Source organism: Ornithorhynchus anatinus, unplaced genomic scaffold (genome assembly GCF_004115215.2).
Source record: "Ornithorhynchus anatinus isolate Pmale09 unplaced genomic scaffold, mOrnAna1.pri.v4 scaffold_264_arrow_ctg1, whole genome shotgun sequence".
Classification (NCBI taxonomy): Eukaryota; Metazoa; Chordata; class Mammalia; order Monotremata; family Ornithorhynchidae; genus Ornithorhynchus; species Ornithorhynchus anatinus.
In genome coordinates, this window is record NW_024396743.1 from 2,230,973 (window position 1) to 2,255,615 (window position 24,643).

Sequence of the window (24,643 nt, forward strand, 5' to 3'; positions counted from 1 at the left end):
ACCTGATTACCCCAGCGCTTAGAACAGTGCTCTGCCCATAGTAAGCGCTTAACAAATGCCAACGTTATCATTACAAGCAAATTGGGGTCAGGCACAGTCCCTGTCCCACGTGGGCCTCACGGTCCTGGGCCTTCCCTGCCGCCGGTATTTGGCATAACCCGCCGACGGGCACGGGGAAGAGGGGAGGAGGAGCTGGGGGAAGGACATTCGGAGACAACAAGCGGAGGTCCGGCCCGGCACCTCTGCCCTAGTAGCCCAAAGTCCCGGTCCCAGCTGCCCCACCTCCCACCCTGATTTTCCTGGAGCAGACTCAGAAGGAGCAGTGAGGCAGAGGGATCGCTCCAGAACAGACCAGAGGGAGCTGGGTTTTCAGGAACCCGAAGCAGAGGGATCGCTCCAGAACAGGCCAGAGGGAACTGTGATTTCAGGGGGGTGAGACGGAAGGATCGCTCCAGGACAGCCCCGAAGGAGCAGTGCTTTCAGGAGCCCCAGGCGGAGGGATCGCTCCAGAACCGAGCAGAGGGAGCTGGGTTTTCAGGAGGCCGAGGCAGAGGGATCGCTCCGGAACAGGCCCAGAGGGAGCGGTGTTTTCTGGAGCCCGAGGCGGAGGGCTCGCTCCACAACAGATCCAGAAGGAGCTGTGTTTTCAGGAGCCGAGATCGAGGGATCGCTCCGGAAGGTACAGTTACTACTCACAGAGGGCGCCCGGGGCATTTTCCACCCCGACCTTCGGCCGGATTGGGAATTAGGGGGTGCCTGCCTTGTGGAGATGGGGGGGGGTGGTCTCGCTCCCTGGGTAGGGTAAGTGTCAGCCTCCAAAGGGTCCCCTCCCTTCCCACCAGCTTGGTGGACCCAATCTCTTTTTTTTTTCCTAATGGTATTTGTTAAGCTCTTACTAAGTGCCAAGCACTGTACTAAGAGCTGGGACAGATATAAACTAATCCGGTCGGGCACAGTCCCTGTCCCACATGGGGCTCAACGTCTTTATCCCCATTTTACAGATGAGGGAACTGAGGCCCAGAGAAGTGAAGTGACTGGCCCAAGGACACGCAGCTGATAAGTGGCGGGGCTGGGATTAGAACCCAGGTGTTTTGCACTCCCAGCCGAAACAGCCACTGCTTGGCTTCAGGGACTCCCCCTGCGCGATTCCCTAAGTGACATCGGCTTCCTTGCCTTGGCCCTCGGGGCCGACTACAGGTGGAAATCAATCAGTCAATGGTATTTGTTGAGCACTTAGAGTGTGCGGAGCACTGTACTAAGCGCTTGGGAGAGTCCGATATAACAGAGTCGGGAGACACATCCTCTGCCCTCAACAAGCTTACTGTCTCTCAATCAATCAATCAATCAGTGGTATTTTCTGAGAGCCTACTGTGCGCAGAACAGTGTACTAAGCGCTTGGGGGGTGTCCAATGTAACAGAGTTGGTAGACACGTCCCCTTAAGCTTACAGTCTATTGATCAGTCGATCGGTCAATCAGTGGTATTTAGTGAGGGCTTTCTGTGTGCAGAGCATTGTACTGAGCGCTTGGGAGAGTCCAATATAACAGAGTCGGTAGGCCCGTTCCCTGCCCACAAGGAGCTGACAGTCTAGACGGGGCTGAAGGGTCCCCCGAGTAGCCTCGATCCCGGCCTCTCCCCTCCTCCCCCGCCGGAAAACCAGTCCACCCCCACCTCCCAACTCCAATGCCGGGCTCTGAGCCCCTCCGTGGGGGTCCGTTTCCCTAAGGCCGTGTCCCTTTTGGGCAGGGAATGCGCCTGTTGGAGTCAACAGGTCACGGGTTCCGATCCTGCCTCCGCCACTTGTCTGCTGTGTGACCCGGGGCAAGTCGCTTCTCTTCTCTGCGCCTCAGTTCCCTCACCAGTCAAATGGTGATGGAGACTGTGAGCCCCACGCGGGACAGGGACGATTTGCTCGTATCCACCCCAGCGCCTAGTACAGCGCCTGCCACGTAGCGAGCACTTAAGAAATGCCGTCGGGATTGTTATTACCGTTCCACTGTCCTCTCCCAAGCGCTCCGCAAACAGCGAGCGTTCAATAAATACAACCGACTGCCAGCGAGGCCGCCTTTCCGCCAAGCAGGCCCCGGGCACACACACGGTTAATGCTCAGCCGTGGCTGTTTGGATAAAACGCACCCGGGGCCCTGAGACTTCACCGCAGCTGCTGCCGCTCACATCTGGCCCGACTTCTCTCCCGTCCCGGCTCCGTCTCTTTCTCCCTTCCCTGGCTTTCGGGAGACGGCGCTCCCTTCGAGGCTTCGGAGCCGAGGGGACCGGGTGGTCCCTCTGTTCCCCGGCTCTCGCTCCTATCACCCCCTGCCACGGGACACGGCCTTCTTACTTCCAACCGCCTCGGAACAAGCCTGCGCTTTCCCCTCAGACCTGGGCTGGGGCGGGGGGCCGGGGGGAGGAGGCTCGGGCCCCCCCCCCGGAGATGGTCTAAAAGACGGGGCCTCGGTCAAGGCGGGGATTCGGCTCCCAGAACCCCGGACGGAGGGCGAGGCTGGTTTCGGGACCCAGGAAGACGCCCCCTGAGGTAAACGGAGCGGGCCTAGGGGCTGCTGGGGCGAGGGGCGGGGATGTTGGGGGTTCCTGGGAGGAGGAGGAGGAGGAGGAGAAAAGGGGGCAGGAGACCCCCTGGCTCAGATGGGACCCTGGACCGGGCCCTCTCCGATCTTGGGAGAGCAGTTTCCCCCAGCTCTCAAATTGCAGAGCGGAAAAAGAGCGGACAAAGACAAAGGTTTCCTCTTCTCCCACTCCCTTCTGCCCCGATTTGCTCCCTTTAACGCCCCCTCCCTCAGCCCCACAGCACTCATGTCCACATCCGTCACTTATTCGCGTGTATTAATATCCGTCTCCCCCTCTAGACGGTAAGCTCGTCGTGGGCAGGGACCGCGACTACCAACTCTGTTGTAGCGTTCTCTCCCAAGCGCTTAGTACAGTGCTCTGGGCCCGGTAAGCGCTCAATAAAGACGATCGATCGATCCAGTGCTGCCCAGACCTGTGAGGAGGAGGCTCAGGGATCTAGTCTGGAGCCCCCCTCTGTCAACCAGTCTCACAGATGGGACTCACTGGGAGTAGCTCAAACTCCAGGCCTCCTCTGGATGGGATTTAATAATAACTGTGGTACTGGTTAAGCTCTGTGCCGAGCCCTGTACTAAGCGCTGGGGTAGAGGCAAGATCATCAGGGCCCGCCTGGGACTCATTATCTAAGGAGGAGGGAGAACGGGCATTGAATCCCCATTTTGCAGATGAGAGAACCGAGGCCCAGAGAAGGGAAGTGATTTGCCCAAGATCTCACAGCAGGGAAGTGGCGGACTTCAGGGTTAATGGTGACCATGAAAGCAAGCGTGGAATTTGGTAAGCGCGCACCATGTGCCGAGCACGGCACTGAGTATAGCCCAGTTTAAATGTGATGGAGAACAGGTAGTAAATCCCCATTTTACAGAGGGGGAAACTGAGGCACCGAGAAGGTTGTAAAATCCTTGCGAGGAGGGATTATGTCCGCCTATTCTTTTGTCCTCTCCCAAGTGCTTAGTACAGCGCTCCGTGCCCCAGCGCTCAATAAACACCATCGACCGGTTGATCGATTGACTTGTCCGAGGTCACGAACCAGACAAGTGGTGGAGGCAGAATTAAAACCCAGGTCCTCTGACTCCCCAATCCCGGGCTCTGTCCGCTAGGCCACGCAGCTTCTTAGACTCATCCCAGGAGACACTTTTAGCTGGTAAACGGGACGGCAAAATGGCTCAGCTTCCTCCCGTTCTCCCTGTGGGTGTCTCCACCATCTTTTTCAAGCGCTTACTGTGTGCAAACTACTGTACTAAACGCTGGGGTAGATACAAGTTAATCAGGTGGGTCATAATCCCTATCCTGCATGGAATTCATAGTCTAGGAGGGAGAACAGGTATGGAATCCCCATTTTGCAGACGAGGGAACTGAGGCCCGGATAAATTAAGCAACTTGCCCGAGGTCACACGGCAGACCAGCGGATTAGAACCCAGATCCTCTGATTCCCGGGCCTGGGCTCTTTCCTCTAGAGCCCAGTCAGTCAGTCGGCTGTATTTACTGAGCGCTTACTGTGCGCCGAGCACTCTACTGAGCGCTTGGGAGAGTCCAGTATAACAGACCCATTCCCTGCCTGCAACGGGTTTACAGTCTCGACAGACAATTAATATAAATAAATAAATTACAAATACGTCTAAAAGTGCATAATAAGTACCTGTGTACATAAGTGCTGTGGTAGAAGAACTTTTTCTCTGAGTAAGCACGGTAATTTTCCACCCAAAAGCTGGAACTCCCGCCTGAAGTTTTCACGAACCCAATTTTCCAACCAGCACCCTTCGGGTGAGAAGCCCGATAAGCCCGTCAAACGGCAGGGACCGTCTCTATCTGTCGCCGACTTGTTCGTTCCAAGCGCTTAGTACAGTGCGCTGCACATAGTAAGCGCTCAATAAATACTACTGAATGAACGAAAGCCGAATGGCCTAATGGATAGAGCCCGGGCCTGGGGGTCAGAAGGACCTGGGTTCTAATCCCGGCCCTGCCCCTTCTCTGCTGTGTGACCTTGGGCAAGTCATTTCACTTTGCCTCAGTTCCCTCATCTGTAAAATGGGGATTAAGACTCTGAGCCCCATGTGAGACCGGGACTGTGTCATTCATTCATTCAATCGTATTTATTGAGTGCTTACTGTGTGGAAAGTACTGTACTAAGCGCTTGGGTGAGTACAATACAATACAGTCGTGTCCAAGCCGGTTTGCTTGTATTCCCACCAGCGCTCGGTCCGGTGCCTGGCATATAGTAAGCACTTAACAAACACTACAATTATTATTATTATTACAGTGCCAGACGCACAGTAAGCGCTTAAAAAATACCCCACTTATTATTATTATAGTTCCAGGCACATAGTAAGCGCTTAACAAATACCCCAATTATTATTATTTTAGTTCCAGGCACATAGTAAGGGCTTAAAAAACACAATTATCATTATTATTATTACAGTTCCAGGCACATAGTAAGCACCTAACAAATGCCCCAATTATCATTATTATTATTACAGTTCCAGGTACATAGTAAGCGCTTAACAAAAACCCCAATTATAGTGCCAGGCACATAGTAAGCACTTAACAAATATCCCAATTATTATTCATTCAATAGTATTTATTGAACGCTTACTATGTGCAGAGCACTGTACTAAGCTCTTGGAATGTACAAGTCGGCAAAAGATAGACACAGTCCCTGCCCTTTGACGGGCTTACAGTCTAATCAGGGGAGACAGGCAGACATATTACAGTTCCAGGCACATAGTAAGCGCTTAACAAATACCCCACTTGGGAGTCAGAGGTCATGGGTTTGAATCCCGGCTCTGCCACCTGTCAGCTGTGTGACTGTGGGCAAGTCACTTCACTTCTCGGTGCCTCGGTTACCTCATCTGTAAAATGGGGATTAACCGTGAGCCTCACGTGGGATGACCTGATGACCCTGTATCTCCCACAGCGCTTAGAACAGTGCTCTGCACATAGTAAGCGCTTAACAAATACCACCATTTTTATTTATTTTGATTATTATTATTAGAGTTACATGCACGTAAGCGCTTAAAAAATACCCCAATTATTATTATTGCAGTTCCAGGCACATAATAAGCGCTTAACAAATACCCCAATGATTATTATTATTGCAGTTCCAGGCACATAATAAGTGCTTAACAAATACTCCAATGATTATTATTATTATAGTTCCAGGAACATAGTAAGCACTTAAAAAACACAATTATTATCATTATTACAGTTCCAGGCACCTAGTAAGCACTCAACAAATGCCCCAATTATTATTATTATTACAGTTCCAGGCACCTAGCAAGCACTTAACAAATGCCCCCCCATCAATTGAGAAGCAGCGTGGCTCAGGGGAAAGAGCCCGGGCTTGGGAGTCAGAGGTCATGGGTTCGAATCCCGGCTCTGCCGCGTGTCAGCTGGGTGACCGTGGGGAAGTCACTTCACTTCTCTGGGCCTCAGTTCCCTCATCTGTAAAATGGGGATGAAGACTGCGAGCCTCACGTGGGACAACCTGATTCCCCTATGTCTACCCCAGCGCTTAGAATAGTGCTCTGCACATAGTAAGCGCTTAACAAATACCAACATTATTATTATTAATAATAATAATAATTCGTTTTTCCAACAAGCAGCTCGTGCCTTCCCGTCTCGGGCCACCAGGGGGCGCTGCTCTCGGCCTCCGTCTTTTATTAATGTTGGTATTTGTTAAGCGCTTACTATGTGCCGAGCACTGTTCTAAGCGCTGGGGGAGATGCAGGGTCATCAGCTTGTCCCACGAGAGGCTCACAGTCTTCATCCCCATTTTCCAGCTGAGGTCACTGAGGCCCAGTGAGGTGACTCGCCCAAGGTCATTCATTCATTCAATAGTATTTATTGAGCGCTTACTATGTGCAGAGCACTGTACTAAGCGCTTGGAATGAACAAGTCGGCAACAGATAAAGACGGTCCCTGCCGTTTGACGGGCGCACAGTCTAATCAGGGGAGACAGACAAGAACAATGGCAATAAATAGAGTCAAGGGGAAGAACATCTCGTAAAAACAATGGCAACTAAATAGAATCAAAGCGATGTATATTTCATTAACAAAATAAATAGTGGCAGAATCGGGATTCGAACCCATGACCTCTGACTCCCAAGCCCAGGCTCTTGCCACTGAACCACGCTGCTTCTCAGATTGTCACTATCTTCTTTAGATAGTGGAGATTTTCAGGAGAGACAGGAAAAAACATGGCCACTTGGCTGGAACCATGTCAGGGAGAGGGGGACGCTCCCACCGGGTCCCCTGGACTGGAAACCTCCCCAGGGTAGAGATCCTGTCTCTCAACTTTTTTTGGACTCTCCCAAGCGCTCGGTACAGTGCACACGGGAGACTGAGCTCCTCCAGGGCAGGGATTGTGTCTGCAGACTGTATTGGACGCACCGAACGCTCAGGGCAGTGCCCTCGAGGGCAGGGATCTTGTCTCCCCGCTCCGTCAGACTCTCCCAAGTGCTTAGTTCCGTGCTCTGCACGTGGTAGACGGTAAGCTCCTTGAGGGTAGGGATTTCAGAGTGGGATTAGAACCCAGGTCCCTCTGCCTCCCGGGCCCAGGCTCTATCCGCTGGGCCATGCTGAGAGGCAACGTGCCCTGACCCTGGCTCCGCTACTCGCTTGCTGTGTGGTCTTGGGTGAGTCACTTCACTTCTATGCCTCACTTCCCTCGTCTGTAAAATGGGGATTAAGACTGTGAGCCCCATGTGGGACAGGGACCGTGTCCAGCCCGATTTCCTCGTAATCCACTCCAGCGCCTAACAAATACCATAAAAAGTCCTTACTTAACAAATGCCACTATTATTATTATCATTATCATCACCCAGAGCCACCCCAAGTTACCCCAGAGATTAGATGGGTCACGGGGCTAGCGAGATTGGCCTTTATCCACCCCAGCGCTTAGTACAGTGCCCGTCACGTAGTAAGCACTTAGCAGATACCATCGTTATTATTGGAGCGGCATGGCTAAGTGGTAGAGCACAGACCTGGGAGTCAGAAGGTCATGGGTTCTAATCCCGGCTCCGCCGCCTGTGTGACCTTGGGTAAGTCACTTCACGTCTCTGGGCCTCAGTTGCCTCATCTTTAAGATGGCGATTGAGACCACGAGCCCAACACGGGACAGGAACTGCATCCGACCCGATGTGCTTGTATCTCCCCTCCGCTCTTAGTACAGCGCCCGGCACATAATAAGCGCTTAACAGATATCATCACTCCTTGTACACAGGAGGCCCCTAGCAAAAACCACAATTATTATTATTATTGCCGCATCCCGGAAAACCCCTCCGCCCTCGCTTACCAGCATGGAGAGAAGCCCTCTCTCCCCGTCGGCCAAAAACCGCTCAAGCCCGCGTGTGCATCTCTACCCCCGTCCGCGTCCGCGTATCTCCCTTGCACGTCCACAGCTGCGGCTGGAAGGACGGAGTAGGCGGGGTCCTCCGGGGAAGGACAGCAAGCGGGGAAATTCTCCAGGAGATCCCGCTCGGCAAGGGAAGAGGGAAGGGTTCTGGGAAAGGAGAGAGAAGGATTCCGGGAAAGAAGAGAAGGGCAGACAGTGAGGTCGGGAGGGACTGTACATCGGGACGCAGAGTCATGGAGACATCTTTCCCTCTCTACCATCTCGCCCCAGAATTCATTCGGTCTCCAATCGTATTTATTGAGCGCTTCCTGTGTGCGGAGCACTGTACTAAGCGCTCGGGAGACAACAGTGAGCTGACAGCCTCGAGAAGGTGACGGAACACGGGTTGGCTGCCCGGGGAGATGTGTACGTCCCCGGCAAGGAGGAGCAGCCCAGAGAGGGAGAGAGATGCTCAAATCTCCCACCTCCGCCTTGGACGTTGTCTCTCGGGGTCCAGTCGCGTTCAGAAAAGTGTAGGCCACGGATTCGCCCAGCTGACGAAACAGAGGAGCCTCTCCCGTGCTCCTCCAGGGTAAGGCATCCGCGAGGAGGGTTTTTTCGGGAGCGTGCCTGGTTTCTGTTCTTCTCGGTGCCTCCCTCAGCTGTAATTACCGTGACTCACCAACCAAATATTCCGGGCCTGGAGCGCCAACCCATCAAAACACAGATGAAAAGAATTTCGTAGATCGAGGCTCGGGGTCTACCCTGGCCCCCGTTGGCCTGTCCTCCGCTGCTACTACCGCTGGGAGAGGCTCCCGGCTTCCGGGGAGGGGAGAAGAGAGGCTCCGGGGAACCCCCCGCCACCCCTAACGGGATCCCCCCCCGGGTCGGGGTCTGCACGAGAGGGGTGAGTTGGAGAGGATGGGGGGCCGGGGTGGGACGGGTAGGGGCGGGAAGAGATAAGGCGGAGATGCCTCTTTTCCAGGCGCCGTCGGTCTGCCGACTTCTTACATCAGGGCCCGGGTGGACTTTAATCTGCTAGTATCGGTGCCCGATTTTGGAGCGCCAGGGCGGAGGAAAGAGGAGGGTGCAGGCTTCAAAGAGACGACAGGCCCGAGAGTCGCCATTTTGGAGCTCTTTGGCCCCGACTGGAAACTCTCGTCGGCTCTTAGGGCCGGAGCTCCGCCCTGTCACTCCGAAAACCGGGGGGCGTAGAGGGGGTAGGGATTGTTGGAGGGATGAGGACTGCGAGGGGGCAGCCTTCGGGGAGCCGACAGGCCTGAGAGTCGCCATTTGGGGGTTCTTCGGTCCCGACTGGAAATTCTCAGGACTCGTCAGCTCTCGCTCTGAGTGTGAGGGTGGGAAGCGGGCAGGAGGTGGGGTGAAGGGATGAGGATTGGGAGGGGGCAGGCTTCGAAGAGCCAACAGCCCCCCAGGCCGCCATTTGGGGCCTCTTCGTCCTTGGCTGGAAACTCTGGTTATCGCCTAGTATCAGAAAGCCGCCTTGTCACTCCGAGAACTAGGGAGGAAAGGGGACAGGAGTGCCGGAGGAATGACGATCGATAGGGACAAACCTCAAAGAGCCAACAGGCCCGAGAGCTGCCATTTTGGGCCTCTTCAGCCCCGACAGGAAAATCTTGCCACTGCTTGGTACCGGCAAGCCGCCTTTTCACTCCGAGAAGGGGGAAGGAAAGGGGACAGGGATTGTTGGAGGGATGAGGGTTGGGAAGGGGCAGGCTTCAAGGAGCCAACAGGCCTGAGAGCCACCATTCTGGGTCTCCTCTGCCCTGTCGGGAAACTCGCTGGTCCTGTCAGAGACGAGATGAGCGAGACCTGGGGTCCGGCTCACACGGCTCACTCCCCACCCCTTTCCCCCCGCCTTCATCTGTCAAACTGTCCCGTGGAAAGATCCGTTTCCCGGCCCGAAACAAACCTGCTGTAGTCTCGAGTTGGGGGGTGACTTCCTTCAGGACCTTCTGTCATCTGAGCCGCTTCATTTGGGGAGGAAAACCATTGGTCAGATACCGAGTTATCCAATCAATCAATAATAACTGTGGTAATTCTTCAGCGGCTACTATGTACCACGCACTGTTCTAAGCACTGGGGAAGATACAAGATAATCAGGGTAGATGCAGTCCCTGATGCACACGAGGTTCACAGTCTAGGATGTGTTTTGAGCGCTTTCCGTGTGCAGAGCACTGTTCAAAGCACCCGGGGGAGTTTCGGATAAACTCTAAGCCCCGGAGGGCAGGGATCATGTCTACTAACCCTATTGTCCTCTTCCAACTGTTCAGTACAGAGCTCTGCACCTAGTAGACTGTCAGCGCCTTAAGGACAGGGATGGTGTCTACCAACCCCATTATAATCCCCCAAGCACTTAATGCAGTGCACAGCAAAGGATAAGCGCTTAATGAATGTTGATTAATTACACTTTCCTATCCTCAAGAAGTTTGCCTGTAAGACACAGTTGTTAACCTTCCATTTTTCTCCACCCTTTCCCTAGGGCTTCTATGTTTAAAGCTTAAAGAATCGGAAAGAGTCTGAACGGTGCAGACGAGGAGGGAATTTTATGAAGAGATTTCTCTCTTCTCTCTCCCCTCTTCTGCACCCCAAACCGAAAGGCCAGGGCTTTTACTGGGGGATCGAATGCCTCCAAATTCCTCTTATCCTCTTCCTTCTTGCTTTCTCTGACTCCCTCTTCCGCCCTGCCCCTCTCCCCCTCCACGTCTCCCGTTCTCTTCCATTTCAATCCCAGGAAAAGCCCGGCAGCAGCTAGAGTCGCGGGCAGGAGTCCGGGGCACGGGCAGAGGACCCGACATCTAATACTGGCTCTGACATTCGCCTGCTGGGTCACCTTGGGCAAGTCCCTCCCCTTTTTTATTTTTATTTTTTAATGGTATTTGTCATGCACTTACTCTGTGCCAGGCATTCATTCGATCGTATTTATGGAGCGCTTACTGAAGCACTGTCCTAAGCACTGGTGCGGATACAGGTTAATCAGGTTGGACGCAGTCCCTGTCCCACATGGGGCTCCCAGTCTTCATCTCCACTTTCCAGATGAGGGAACTGAGGCACAGAAGAGTGAAGCGGCTTGGCCAACAGCAGACAAGTGGCGGAGTCGAGATTAGAACCCGGGTCCTGCTGACTTCCAGGCCTGGGTTCTATCCACTAGGCCATGCTGCTGCTTCACTTCTTTGTCCCTCAGTTTTGTCCTTTGTAAAATGGGGATTCGATACTTGTTCTCTCTCCTACTTAGCCTGGGAGTCCCATGCGGGACAAGGACCGTGACTGACCTGATGGTCTTGTATCTGCCTCATTATCTACCCCAGTGACAAACACCACAATTATCATTATTATTAGAGGTAGTGGTATTCATTCAGTAGTATTCATTGAGCGCTTACTCTGTGCAGAGCACTGTACTGAGCGCTTGGAGTGTACAATACGACAACAGAGAAGAGACAATCCCTGCCCAATAACGGGCTCACAGTCTAAACGAGAAAGGAGCCTTGGAGAAGCCCGGGAGATCGGGGAAAACGAGGCCCCGCTGGGATTTGAACCCAGGATCTCCTGTTTACTAGGGAAGCAGCGTGGCTCAGTGGAAAGAGCCTGGGCTTCGGAGTCAGAGGTCACGGGTTCGACTCCCGGCTCTGCCGCTCGTCAGCTGTGTGACCGCGGGCGAGTCACTTCACTTCTCTGTGCCTCAGTTACCTCCTCTGGAAAATGGGGATTAACCGTGAGCCTCACGTGGGACGACCTGATTCCCCTGTGTCTCCCCCAGCGCTTAGAACAGTGCTCTGCACATAGTAAGCGCTTAACAAATACCAATATTATTATTATTATTACTAGACAGGGGCTTTAACCAGCTAAGCCACGGAGCCCACTACGAGTAGGGTGGTGGGAGCAAGGGGAAGAAAGGGAACAAGAAGGGAAGCATTGTTATAATTTCAGAGGAAATTGTCAGAGTAGCACGGGAACTATATTTTAGTTGTTAAGCATAGAAATAGCTAGACATCCGGAATCATCTCCATCCTGGCTAGATCTGTAGGTTCATGCCCATGCTTGCTTCTCCTAATGAGCCTGGCCCAGCTGCTTGGATAATGTGGAATAATTATATCACTTTATATCTAGACTGGAAGCCCTAGGCCATAATCTCCCTTCTATTCCATTCAATGGTATTTATTGAGCGCTTACTATGTGCAGAGCACTGTACTAAGCGCTTGGAATGGACAAATCGGTAACAGATAGAGACGGTCCCTGCCCTTTGACGGGCTTCCGGTCTCGTTGAGGGCAGAGAAGTGCATTCATTCATTCAACAGTATTTATTGAGCGCTTACTATGTGCAGAGCACTGTACTAAGCGCTTGGAATGAACAAGTCGGCAACAGATAGAGACGGTCCCTGCCGTTTGACGGGCTTCCGGTCTCGTTGAGGGCAGAGAAGTGCGTTCATTCATTCAACAGTATTTATTGAGCGCTTACTATGTGCAGAGCACTGTACTAAGCGCTTGGAATGAACAAGTCGGCAACAGATAGAGACGGTCCCTGCCGTTTGACGGGCTCCCGGTCTAATCGGGGGAGACGGACGGACGAGAACGATGGCGATAAACAGAGTCGAGGGGAAGAACATCTCGTAAAAACCAGCTGTCGACCAGCTCTGTTGTATTGGACTTTCCTGAGCACTCAGTACAGTGCTCTGCACACAGTAAGTGCTCAATAAATACCATCAACTGATTAATAGCGTCTATCTCCCCCTCCGGGCTGTCGGCTCCTTGTGGGCAGGGAACGTTTCTGCCCATTCTGTTGCACTGTCGTCTTCCAAGCGCTGAGTGCAGTGTGCCGCACACCGTCAATGCTCAGTAAATACCATTGATGGATTAATATAAATGCAGAAGAGGAGATGGAATGAAGACATCGCTTCCAGGGAGCAGGAGAGTAGGAGGCTTTGAGGTGATCATCATCATCATCATCAAGGGTATTTATTGAATGCTTACTGTGAGCAGAGCACCGTACTAAGTGCCGGGGGAGTACTCTGTTGTATCGACTGTCTTTATCTGTTACCGATTTGTCCATTCCAAGCGCTTAGTTCAGTGCTCTGCACGTAGTAAGCGCTCAATAAATACTATTGAATGAATCCACCTCTCCCAAGCGCGCAGTCCAGTGTTCTGCACACGAGCGCTCAATAAAGACGACAGATTTACTGATCGGCTGAAGTGACTAGCCCAAGGTCACGCAGCAGGCAAGCGGCGGGATTAGAACTCAGTCCTCCAGATGGGCCTGGCCTGGGCTTCTCTGCGCCCTGCCCCTCTTGCCAGCCCGGCCTCACCTGCCTTAAGCGCTCAGTAAGTACGACCGACTGACTGATTATCTCATCTGTCTCACTGCAGACCTCTCCCATATCCCGCCTCTGGCCTGGAACGGCCTCCCTCCTAATATGCGACAGACAGTGACTCCCCCGGCCCCTTTAAGCCTCATCGAAGGTCCATCTCCTCCAAGAAGCCTTCCCTGATTACGCCCTCCTTTCTCCCTTCTGCATCACCCTGATTTGCTCCCTCCCAGCCCCACGCCCCTCGTGCCCTGATCTGTCGTTTATTGAGTTATATTAATATCTATCTCCCGCTGTAGTCAGCTCGTGACGCAGGGATTGTGCCTGTTTATTGTTTTATCAGACTCTCCCAAGCTCACAGTCCACACGGCAAACGCTCAAGGACTGCGATCGGATGAATGAATAAACGAACCCAGGCTCGGGGACACCTTTCCTCGTCTCTGGCTGCCGGAAGACTTTTCCTTGAAATGAGACGGAACGGAACGGGAGACGGCCAGGGAGGAAGGGAGAGTCAGACAGGGAGGGCGGGCGAAACAGGCTCTGAGAAAGCCAATTTCTCGGTGCCACGGACTTGCGCAAATATTATTTTTGGCCGTGGGCAAACTGCACACGCCGTTGCTGCCAATTACCCTTTCCCTTAGGCGGGGGCCTCTTGCAAGGAGGAAAAAGTGGAGGGAAAATTCGAGCCGCCGGAGAGAGGCCGCGGGGAGAGGACAAGCTCCTTCCCGCCCGACAGACCGTCCGGGGAATAGTAATGATAATCAATCGTAATAATCTATCACTGAGAAGCGACGTGGCTCAGTGGATAGAGCGAGTCAGAGGATGTGGGTTCTAATCCCCGCTCCGCCACTGAGCCGGACATCAGAATTAGCAAACGCATTCCCTGCCCGGAATGAGCTAGCCGTCTGGAGGAGGGTACTTACTGAACGCCCACTGGGAGCACTGTACTGAGCGCTTGGGAAAGCTCAAGATGATAATGGTGGGAATGAAGGGATTCGTTCAGCGCTTACCTTGTGTCAAGCGCTACGAACGCGTCGGTAATTTATTTATTTATATCTGTCTGTCTCCCGCCCGAGACTGTAAGCTCGTTGTGGATAGGGAATATTATTTCTATTGTTCTATTGGATTCTCCCGAGCGCTTAACGCGGTGCTCTACACACAGCCAGCACTCAATAAATACAGTTGACGGACCGAGTGGGGAGATGCAATCCGATCAGATCGGACCTAGCGCCTGTGCTCCGGGGAGCTTACCGTCTAAGGCGGAGAGAGAACCGGGATTCACACCCCCATTTTACAGACGAGGGAACTGAGGTGCAGGGAAATCGAGCTTCCTAAAGTCGCAGAGCAGGCAAGTAGCGGGGCCACTTTGGGGAGCTCGAATTCCACCGCGCCCCCCTCACCTCAAGAAACTTGCAGTCTAACTGGGGAGGGGTTGCAAAACTGGTTTTTTTGAAAGGGTATTTGTTAAAAAACACTTGCTATGGGTCTTTTTTACAATATTTCTTAAGCACTTACTCTATGTCCTCTTTTTAATGGTATTCAAGCGCTTACTATGTGCCTTCTTTTTTAATAGTATTTGTTAAGCGCTTCCTAGGTGCTAGGCCCTGTGATAAAGTGCTTACTATGTGTCTAGCACTGTTCTAGATCCAACCTAATAATAATAATAATAATAATGTTGGTATTTGTTAAGCTCTTACTATGTGCCGGGCACTGTTCTAAGCGCTGGGGTAGACAGAGGGGAATCAGGTTGTCCCCCGTGGGGCTCACAGTCTTCATCCCCATTTTACAGATGAGGTAACTGAGGCACCGAGAAGTTAAGTGACTCGCCCAAAGTCACACAGCTGACAAGCGGCCGAGCCGGGATTCGAACCCATGACCTCCGACTCCAAAGCCCGTGCTCTTTCCACTGAGCCATGCTGACCCCAGGACTTAGAACACTGCTTGACACATAGTGAGCACTTAATAAATGCTACCTACATATTGAAAAGCGGCGTGGCCTATCTGATAGAGCCCGGCCCCGGGAGTCAGAAGGACCTGCGTGGCTCAGTGGAAAGAGCCCGGGCTTTGGAGTCGGAGGTCATGGGTTCGAATCCCGGCTCGGCCGCTTGTCAGCTGTGAGACTGTGGGCGAGTCACTTCACTTCTCTGTGCCTCAGTTACCTCATCTGGAAAATGGGGATGAAGACCGGGAGCCCCACGTGGGACAACCCGATTCCCCTGTGTCTACCCCAGCGCTTAGAACGGTGCTCTGCACATAGTAAGTGCTTAACAAATACCAGCATTATTATTATTATTATTATTATTACCTGGGCTCTCACCCAGGCTCTGCTTGGCTGCCGTGTGACCTCGGGCGAGTCGCTTCACTTCTCTGGGCCTCAGTTCCCTCGTCTGTGAATTGGAGATTAAGACTGTGAGCTCCACGTGGCACATGGACTGTGTCCAACCTGATGATCTTTTATCTACCCCAGCGCTTAGTACAGTGCCTGGCATATAGTAAGGGCTGGACAAATACCATTTTTTTAAAAAAGACACATAGTAAACGCTTAACAAATACCGTAAAAAAGACACACGGTGAGCACTTAACAGATACCATAAAAAGACACACAGTAAGCGCTTAACAAATACCGTTAAAAAAATTCACATAGTAAGTGTTTAACAAATACCCTTTTAAAAAAAACCAGATTGGCAACACCCCCGCCATTAGGCTGTAAGTTCTTTGAGGTCAGGAGATGCCACGGAAGTTGAGCTCCCCCAACGCTCAGTACAGTGTTCCACGCTCAGCAGGCGCTCAGCATATTCCAGGACACAGCCCAGAAGCGCTCGTTTTCCCTCCCGCCTTCTCTTCCCGCCGCGTCTCGGTGGGAAAACAGGCCACAGCGGCTTTGGGGCCGTGGGCACGGCCTTTCAGAGAGTAGTCGGTCAGGGGTATTTACTGAGCGCTTCCTGCGTGCGGAGCATTGTACTAAGCGCTTGGGAGAGTCCAAGAGAACGATAGAAGACATTCCCCGTCCACAGCGAGCTTCCGGGCTAGAGGGGGAGACAGACACGAATGGAAATAATCGAGAGGGGGAAGAAGGGGCGGTCCGGGGGCCACAGGTTTCCCGGCCGGTCGTCCAGGCTCCGGGCAGAGGAGGCGGGATCCACCCGCGGGATCCTCCGAAACACTCGGCACTTTGTTCGCCGGCCGACGCCGCCGGCCCACGGAGGGACTCCGGCCGGTCACGGACTCTCAGCTGGCCAACAGCAACACCGGGGGGGGGGGGGGCGGGGAGGCCTAATGGTTAGAGCCCGGGCCCGGGAGTCAGAGCACTGGGGTTCTCATCCCGGCCCCACCGCTTGCCTGCCGCGTGACCTCGAGCAAGTCACTTCCCTTCTCTGGGCCTCCGTTACCTCATCTCTAAAATGGGGATTGAGACCGGGAGCCCCACAGGGACCGTGTCCAGTTCGATGTGATGATGACGTTGGTATTTGTTAAGCGCTTGCTATGTGCGGAGCACCGTTCGAAGCGCTGGGGGAGATACAGGGTCATCAGTTGTCGCACGTGGGGCTCCCGGTCTTCATCCCCATATTACAGATGAGGTGACTGAGGCCCAGGGAAGTGAAGTGACTTGCCCACGGTCACACAGCTGACAAGTGGCAGAGCTGGGATTTGCTTGTATCCAACCCAGCGCTTCGTGCCCGGCACATAGTAAGCGCTTAACAAATACCACCATTATTATTAGTAGTACTGATAGCGCTCAATAGATGCCATTGATTGACAGAAACAGAGTCGAAGAGGCCATTTTGAGAGGCAGAGGTCTGGAAGGAGTGGAATTGGTTTTATTTCCCTTACTACTATTTATCGACTAATCCCTCATCTCTTCTCCCAGACCCTTCTGCGTCGCCCCCGCCCTTGGATTTGCTCCTTTTATTCCCCGCTCCTTCATCCCCACACCACTTACGCCCAGACCCGTCACTGATTTATTCCCGATAACGTCCGTCTCCCCGTCTAGCCTGTAAGCTCCCCGTAGGCAGGGAATGTGCCGACTCTCCCGATACGCTTATACTGGACTCTCGCGAGCGCTTAGCGCAGGGCTCTGCACCCAGTAAGCACTCCCAAAAGATGACTGATGGGCGCTGAGCGCCAAGCACTGTGTTATTCAGGGTGCTGTGGCGGAAGTCAGACCGAGGGCTTGCCATCGAACGGATGAGATCGTTCTCACCGGCATCCAAGAGAGGGTTTTTCAGGCAGCAGGATAATAATAATGATGATGGTATTTGTTAAGCGCTTACTATGCGCCAAGCACTGTTCTAAGCGCCGATCCCTGCCTTTCCCCGGTCCCAGCTGCTTCCGGCCTCCCGTCCCGGAGAGACGGAAGACGATAGATGGGGAATGAGGTCATCGGCGGAGGAGTGCTTTGGAAAAGTTCAACCATTTGTTGTTGTCTTCACAGACCTCTTTCCAATGAAGTACAGAAGCAACGCGGACTAGCGGGGAGAGCCCGGGCCTGGGAGTCGCAAGGACCCGGGTTCTAATCCCCGCTCCACTCGTCCGCTGGGTGACCTCGGGCAAGTCGCTTCCCTTCGCGGGGCCTCAATTCCCTCATCTGTAAAATGGGGATTAAGACTTTGAGCCCCGGGGGTGACAGGGACTCCGTCCGACCTGATTTAGCTTGTATCTACCCCAGCGTTTAGAACAGTGCTTGACACATAGGGATTATAGAAGATTATTAGTATACCCTAATAACGTTGGCATTTGTTAAGCGCTTACTATGTGCAGAGCACTGTTCTGAGCGCCGGGGGAGATACAGGGTCATCAGGTCGTCCCACGTGAGGCTCACAGGTAATCCCCATTTTACAGACGAGGTCACCGAGGCACAGAGAAGTGAAGTGACTTGCCCACAGTCACCCGGCTGACAAGTGGCAGGGCCGGGAGTCGAACCCATGACCTCTGACTCCGAAGCCCAGGCTCTCTCCACTGAGCCGCGCTGCTTCCAGACACAGTCCGTGTCCCACATGGGGCTCATAGTCTTAATCCCCATTTTATAGACGAGGGAACTGAAGCCCAGAGAAGACTTCTTTCCCAAGCGTTTAACACAGTGCTCTGCACGCAGTAAGTACTTCAGTGGTATTTATTGAGCGCTTACTTTGTGCGGAGCACTGTCCTAGAAATACAACCGAACCAACGACTGGATGAATAAAGCCACCTGCCCCAGCTCACACCCTAGACGAGCGGCAGGGCCGGGATTAGAACCCGGGTCCTTCTGACTCCCAGGCCGGCGGCCTGACCTTTAGGCCACGCCGCTTGTCCGCCCGTTCCTTCCCGCAGCCGCCCTCTCCGATGAACTCAGAGTCGGCAGATGCCGCCCAATCATCGGAAGGGAAATTAGATATTAAACGGGCCTTCCGGATGGGGGAATAAATGTCATTTATCAACCGGAAGCAGCCCTCTCCTCCCCCTCTCCCTAGGAGAAAGATTTTGGTAAGTGGGCAATTAGCGAGACTGATGGGCTCTAGGGAAGGGGAGGAGGAAGCCATCCAAAGTGGTTATGATAATAATTGTGGCATTCGCCAAGCGCTTACTATGCGTCAAGCACCGTCCTAAGCGCCGGGGTAGATCCAAGATCATCAGGCCCCACGTAGGGCTCAGAGACTAGGTAGGAGGGAGAAAAATAATAATGATATCTGTGGTATCTTTTAAGCACTCCTCCGGGCCTCATCTGTAAAATGGGGATGAAGACTGTGAGCCCCATGCGGGACGAGGACGGCGTCCGACCCGATTAACTTGTATCTCGTCGGCGCTCAGTACGGTGCCTGGCACATGGTAAGCGCTTAGCAAGTACCAAAAGAAGATCCTTCTTCTCGGCCTCCGTTTGGCGTCCTTGCCGCAGAAATGTAGGAAGATGATCCCCCTGCTGGGGTTGAAGACTAATTCATCAGCCCTCGGGCAGGGACTGTCCGTTTATGATTATACCGTCCTCTTCCCAGCGCTCAGTACAGTGCCCTGCACCCAGTAAGCGCTCAGTGAGTCCGGTCGGCCGCCTGACCGACTGTCAAACACCAAGCCCAAGCTGAGCTGCTCAGGGCCCCGGTCGGACGGGGAGCGACTCTTTTCTCGGGGAGTCGGCGAAGGGGCCCGGGCCCGGGAGTCGGAGGACCCGGGTCCCCGGCCCTGCCCTGCCACTTGTCCGAGATGCGACTCCGGGAAAGTCGGCCTCGCTTCTCTGATCCCGGCTCCGCCACTTGTCGGCCGGGTGACCTTGGGTAGGTCCCTTCGCTTCTCCGGGCCTCAGGTCCCCCGTCTGTAAAATGGGTTTGAAGAGTGGGAGCCCCACCTGGGGCAGGTCTCGCCTCCGACCCCCCGCCCGCATCCCGCCTCTGGTCTGGAACACCCTCCTCCTTCTAATCATTCGTTCGTTCAACGGTCTCTATCGAGCGCCCACAGTGTGCAGAGCGCTGGACTGAGCGCTTGGAACGGACAAGTCGGCGACAGATAGAGACGGCCCCTGCCCTTTGACGGGCTTACGGACTCATCGGGGGAGACGGGCAGACGAGAACGATGGCGATAAATAGAGTCAAGACAGACGACTCCCCCCCCACCCCGACCTTGTCCAAAGCCTTTTTTGCAGGCCCGCCTCCTCCCAGAGGCCCTCCCGGCCTGCGTCCTCCTCTCCTCTTCTCCCGCTCCCTTTCTCCATCCCCAGCCCTGCACCGCTTAGGTCCCCGCCTGTCACCTATTTCTATTCGCGTCCGTCTCCCCCGCTAGACTGTAAACTCCCCGTGGGCAGGGCGGGCGCCTGCTTGTGGTCGTAGCCCCCTCTCCCAAGCGCTTAGCACAGTGCTGTGCACGGAGGCAACGTTCGGTACCTAGGAACGGACGGAGCCCTCCGCTCTCGGCTCCTCGGTCCACCTCCGTCCCCTCTACAACCTGATTCCCCTGTGTCTACCCCAGCGCTCAGAACAGTGCTCGGCACATAGTAAGCGCTTCACAAATACCAACATTATTATTATTATTATTATTATTAACCGGTCCCTCCTCCCCGTGTGTCTCGCAGAATCCCCTCACCCCCACAGGCCATGAAAGGCCCCGGTGGTCGGACGTTGGCACTGGGGTCCTGCCTGCTGCTGGCCCTGTGTTCGGCCGGCGGCGCCCTGGGCCGCAGCCCCCGCGGCGGGCATCCCCGCCAGGACCCGGACGACTCTCAGGGAGAACTCGCCCTGGAGGAGCTGTTGATTCACACCGGCGGGTAAGGAGCCGTAACGGATTGCTTCCTAATGATAACGTTGGTCGGCGTTAAGCGCTTACTGGGTGCCGAGCGCCGTTCGAAGCGCTGGCGGAGACACAAGGTCATCAGGTTGTCCCACGTGGGGCTCACGGTCTTCATCCCCATTTTACAGATGAGGGAACCGAGGCGCCGAGAAGAAGAATCATGATGTTGGTAGTCGTTAAGCGCTTACTAGGTGCCGAGCGCTGTTCGAAGCGCTGGGGGAGATACGGGGTCATCGGGTTGTCCCGCGTGGGGCTCACACACTTTTAATCCCCCTTTTACAGATGAGGGAACCGAGGCGCCGAGAATAATAATAATAACGTTGGTAGTCGTTAAGCGCTTACTAGGTGCCGAGCGCTGTTCGAAACGCTGGGGGAGACACAAGATAATCAGGTTGTCCCACGTGGGGCTCACGGTCTTCATCCCCATTTTACAGATGAGGGAACTGAGGCGCCGAGAATAATAATAATAACGTTGGTAATCGTTAAGCGCTTACTAGGTGCCGAGCGCTTGTTCGAAGCGCTGGGGGAGATACGGGGTCATCGGGTTGTCCCACGTGGGGCTCACACGCTTTTAATCCCCATTTTACAGACGAGGGCACTGAGGCCCAGAGAAGTGAAGTGACCTGCCCACAGTCACACAGATGACAAGTGGCAGAGCCGGGAGTCGAACTCGTGACCTCTGACTCCGAAGCCCAGGCTCTTTCCACTGGGCCACGCTGCTTCTCCAAGTTCAGGGACTTGCCCAAGGTCACACAGCTGACAAGTGGCGGAGCCGGGATTAGAACCCACGACCTCTGACTCCTACTCCCGTGCTCTTTCCACTAAGCCACGTCGCTTCTCTATTTTCTATTCACCTCTGTTTCCCCGCTCTAGGCTGGAAGTTGGTTGAGGGCAGGGAATGTGGCCTCTCCCAGTTGGACTCTCCCAAGCGCTTAGTACAGTGCTCTGCACTCTGTAAGCACTCAGTAAATACCATTGATAAGCAGCGTGGCTCAGTGGAAAGAGCCCGGGCTTGGGAGTCAGAGGTCATGGGTTCGAATCCGGGCTCTGCCACTTGTCAGCTGGGTGACTGTGGGCGAGTCACTTCACTTCTCTGGGCCTCAGTTACCTCAACTGTAAAATGGGGATTAAGACCGTGAGCCTCAGGCGGGACAATCTGGTGACCCTGGATCTCCCCCAGCGCTTAGAACAGTGCTCTGCACAGAGTGAGCGCTTAACAGATACCAACATTACATTACGAGCGATTAGTGGACTCTCCCGGGCACTTAGTACAGTGCTCTGCACATTGTACGGGCTCAACAGATACCGCTGATAAATACGATCGATTATTGGACTCTCCCGAGCACTTAGTACAGTGCTCTGCACATAATGTTGGTATTTGTTAAGCGCTTACTATGTGCAGAGCACTGTTGTAAGGGCTCAACAGATACCACTGATAAATACGATCGATCGACTGCCCTGAGCCTCGAAGACCTCGACTGGAAAATGGGGATAGAATAGACCGTGAGCCCTGTCCATTAATCTCGTCTAGCTTTTTTAAATTTCCTTTTGGCGTTTGTAAAGCGCTCACTTGGTGCCGGGCTCCGTACTCGGCCCCGCGGTGGATCCAAGGTTGAACACGGTCCCCGTCCCACACTGGGCTTACGGTCTTTATCCCCATTTTGCGGACGAGGTAACCGAGGCCCAGAAAGATGAAGTGACTTGCCCCGGGCGACAGAGCGGACGTGTGTGGCTCAGTGGGAGGAGCCCGGGCTTTGGAGTCAGAGGTCATGGGATCGAATCCCGGCTCTGCTACTTGGGTGACTGGGGGCGAGTCACTTCACTTCTCTGGGCCTCCGTTCCCTCATCTGTAAAATGGGGATTAAGACCGTGAGCCCCACGTGGGACAACCTGATTCCCGCGTGTCTACCCCGGCGCTTAGAACGGTGCTCCGCACATAGTGAGCGCTTAACAAATACCGATATTATTATGTGGTGGAACCGGGATTAGAACCCAGGGCCTTCTGCCTTCTGCTCTATCCGCGGAGCCACGCTGCTTCTCGTCTCGGCTTCCGGAAGGCAGGGATCCTTCATTTACTCAGTCATTCGATCGTATTTATTGAGCGCTTACTGTACGCGGAGCACTGCACTAAGCCCTTAGGAGAGTAAGCCCGTTCACTGGGCGGGGATTGCCTCTATCTGTTGCCGAACTGTCCATTCCAAGCGCTTAGTACAGCGCTCTGCACATAGTAGGCGCTCCCTCGATACTAGTGAATGAACGAATGAGAGTACAGTATAAAAACAGACACATTCCCTGCCCACGACGAGCTTGCGCGTCCGCTGACTCAGTCGGACTCTCCCAAGCGTCCAGCACAGCGCCCCGCAAACGGCAAGCCGGCACTTTGAGGGCAGGGATCGTGTCTCCTGACTCTACCCCCCTCCCCCGAGCGCTCAGTACGGCGTCCCGACCCCAGCCGGCGCTCAGTAGCTACTCTCGATGGGTCCCAGGGTCGAGGAGAAGGAAGAGGGATACGATCCGCAGCTGGAGAAGTTACCGCCGCCTTCCAAGTGCACCCGCTGCTGCGACTCCGGATACGTGACGTTCCAGCCCCTGCCGCAGCCCCAGATCAACATCACCATCCTCAAAGGTCAGAGGGTCAGCTGGGGGGGGTCGGGGGGTCTCGGGGGGCGGGAAGTTGGAAAACCATCCCGAAAGGGGGCCCCGATCCTCGGTAAAAGCTCCCCAGAGGCGGGAAGAGGGACCGTAAAAATAACGGTCGTCTCCGTGAGGCGCCTACTACGCGCGCCGGGCACCGTCCTGAGCGCCGGGCCGGAGACAAGCAAATCGGGTTGGACGCGGCCCCCCGTCCCGTGCGGGGCTCGCGGTCTCCATCCCGCAAGGGGGAACTGAGGCCCAGAGAGGCGAAGCGACTCGCCCAAGGTCACACCGGCGGACGGGTGGCGGGGCCGGGATCCGAACCCGTGACCCCGTGACTCCCGGGGCTCTAGCCGCCGCGCCGAGAGGGGGCGGGTTCCGGGGGGGGAGAGAAGGGAGCGGCGCGTGGCACCTATCGAGCGCCTACCCAATCGGTGGCGTCCATCGAGCGGTCCCCGCGGGCCGAGCGCTGGCCCGGGCGCCCGGGAGAGCCCGATGCGAGCGAGCGGGCGGACGCGACCGTCCCCTTCCCCCCCGGCCCCGGCCCGGATCCTCACCTTCCTCCCCGCCCCCCTCGCAGGCGAGAAGGGGGACAGAGGAGAACGAGGCCTCCAGGGCAAGTTCGGCAAGACCGGGTCGGTGGGCTCTAGGGGCCACGCGGGCCCCAAGGGTCAGAAGGGCACCGTGGGGGCCCCGGGATCCGGGTGCAAGAACCACTACGCCGCCTTCTCCGTGGGCCGCAGGAAGGCCCTGCACAGCAACGACTACTACCAGACGCTCATCTTCGACACGGAGTTCGTCAACCTGTACCGCCACTTCAACATGTTCACGGGCCACTTCTACTGCTCCGTCCCCGGGGTGTACTTCTTCAGCCTCAACGTGCACACCTGGAACCAGAAGGAGACCTACCTGCACGTGATGAAGAACGAGGCCGAGGCCGTCATCCTCTACGCCCAGGCCAGCGACCGCAGCATCATGCAGAGCCAGAGCCTGATGCTGGAGCTGCGGGAGGGGGACGAGGTCTGGGTGCGGATCTACAAGGGGGAGCGGGAGAACGCCGTCTTCAGCGACGAGTTCGACACCTACGTCACCTTCAGCGGCTACCTGGTCAAGCACAGCGCCGAGCCCTGACCTCTCCCCGCTCTCTGCCCCGACCCGCGTCCCTCCCTCGCCCGACGTGGACGGACCAGGCGGGTCGCGGCGGGGAAGAGGTCGGGGGGCGGGACGGGAGGCGGGGGGGGCGGCCCGGGGCTCCGTCTGTCCGTCGCTTAACGGCCCATAAATGATTTATCGATAATCCGGTCGGATTTCCCCAGGCGGGGGGGCGGGAAGACCGTCCCGCTCGTTGATCCGGTCGTATTTATCGAGCGCTCACTGTGCGCCGAGCGCCGCGCTTGGGGGAGGACGGTAGACCGATAAACGGACGCGTTCCCTGCCCGCGACGAGCCGACGGTCTAGGAGAGGGGGGACGGTCTGGAGGGAAGACACCCCACCCGCCGCGCCCTGCTGAGTAGCGGGGTTTCAAAA

General features: G+C 55.0%; 1 protein-coding gene and 1 non-coding gene across 5 annotated transcripts; one reads left to right on the forward strand and one right to left on the reverse strand.

Moving 5' to 3' along the window:
• Window positions 1-422: 422 nt before the first annotated feature.
• C1QTNF1 (C1q and TNF related 1) lies at window positions 423-24,413 on the forward strand. 4 transcript variants are annotated; one of them, XM_029056890.1, is made up of 4 exons: window positions 423-679; window positions 20,268-20,459; window positions 22,969-23,108; window positions 23,697-24,413. In XM_029056890.1, the coding sequence occupies exons 2-4, from the start codon at window positions 20,290-20,292 to the stop codon at window positions 24,245-24,247; spliced, it is 861 nt and encodes a 286-aa protein (XP_028912723.1). In that variant the 5' UTR covers window positions 423-679; window positions 20,268-20,289; the 3' UTR covers window positions 24,248-24,413. The 4 variants fall into 4 exon arrangements, with proteins under 4 accessions (XP_028912723.1, XP_028912722.1, XP_028912721.1 ...); XM_029056889.2 differs by lacking the exon at window positions 423-679 and adding an exon at window positions 2,162-2,534; XM_029056888.2 differs by lacking the exon at window positions 423-679 and adding an exon at window positions 8,060-8,505.
• TRNAT-AGU lies at window positions 11,450-11,791 on the reverse strand. Its single transcript has 2 exons — window positions 11,754-11,791; window positions 11,450-11,485 (listed from the first exon to the last, which is right to left on the reverse strand). It is a non-coding gene; the product is annotated as a tRNA-Thr (tRNA).
• Window positions 24,414-24,643: the final 230 nt, after the last annotated feature.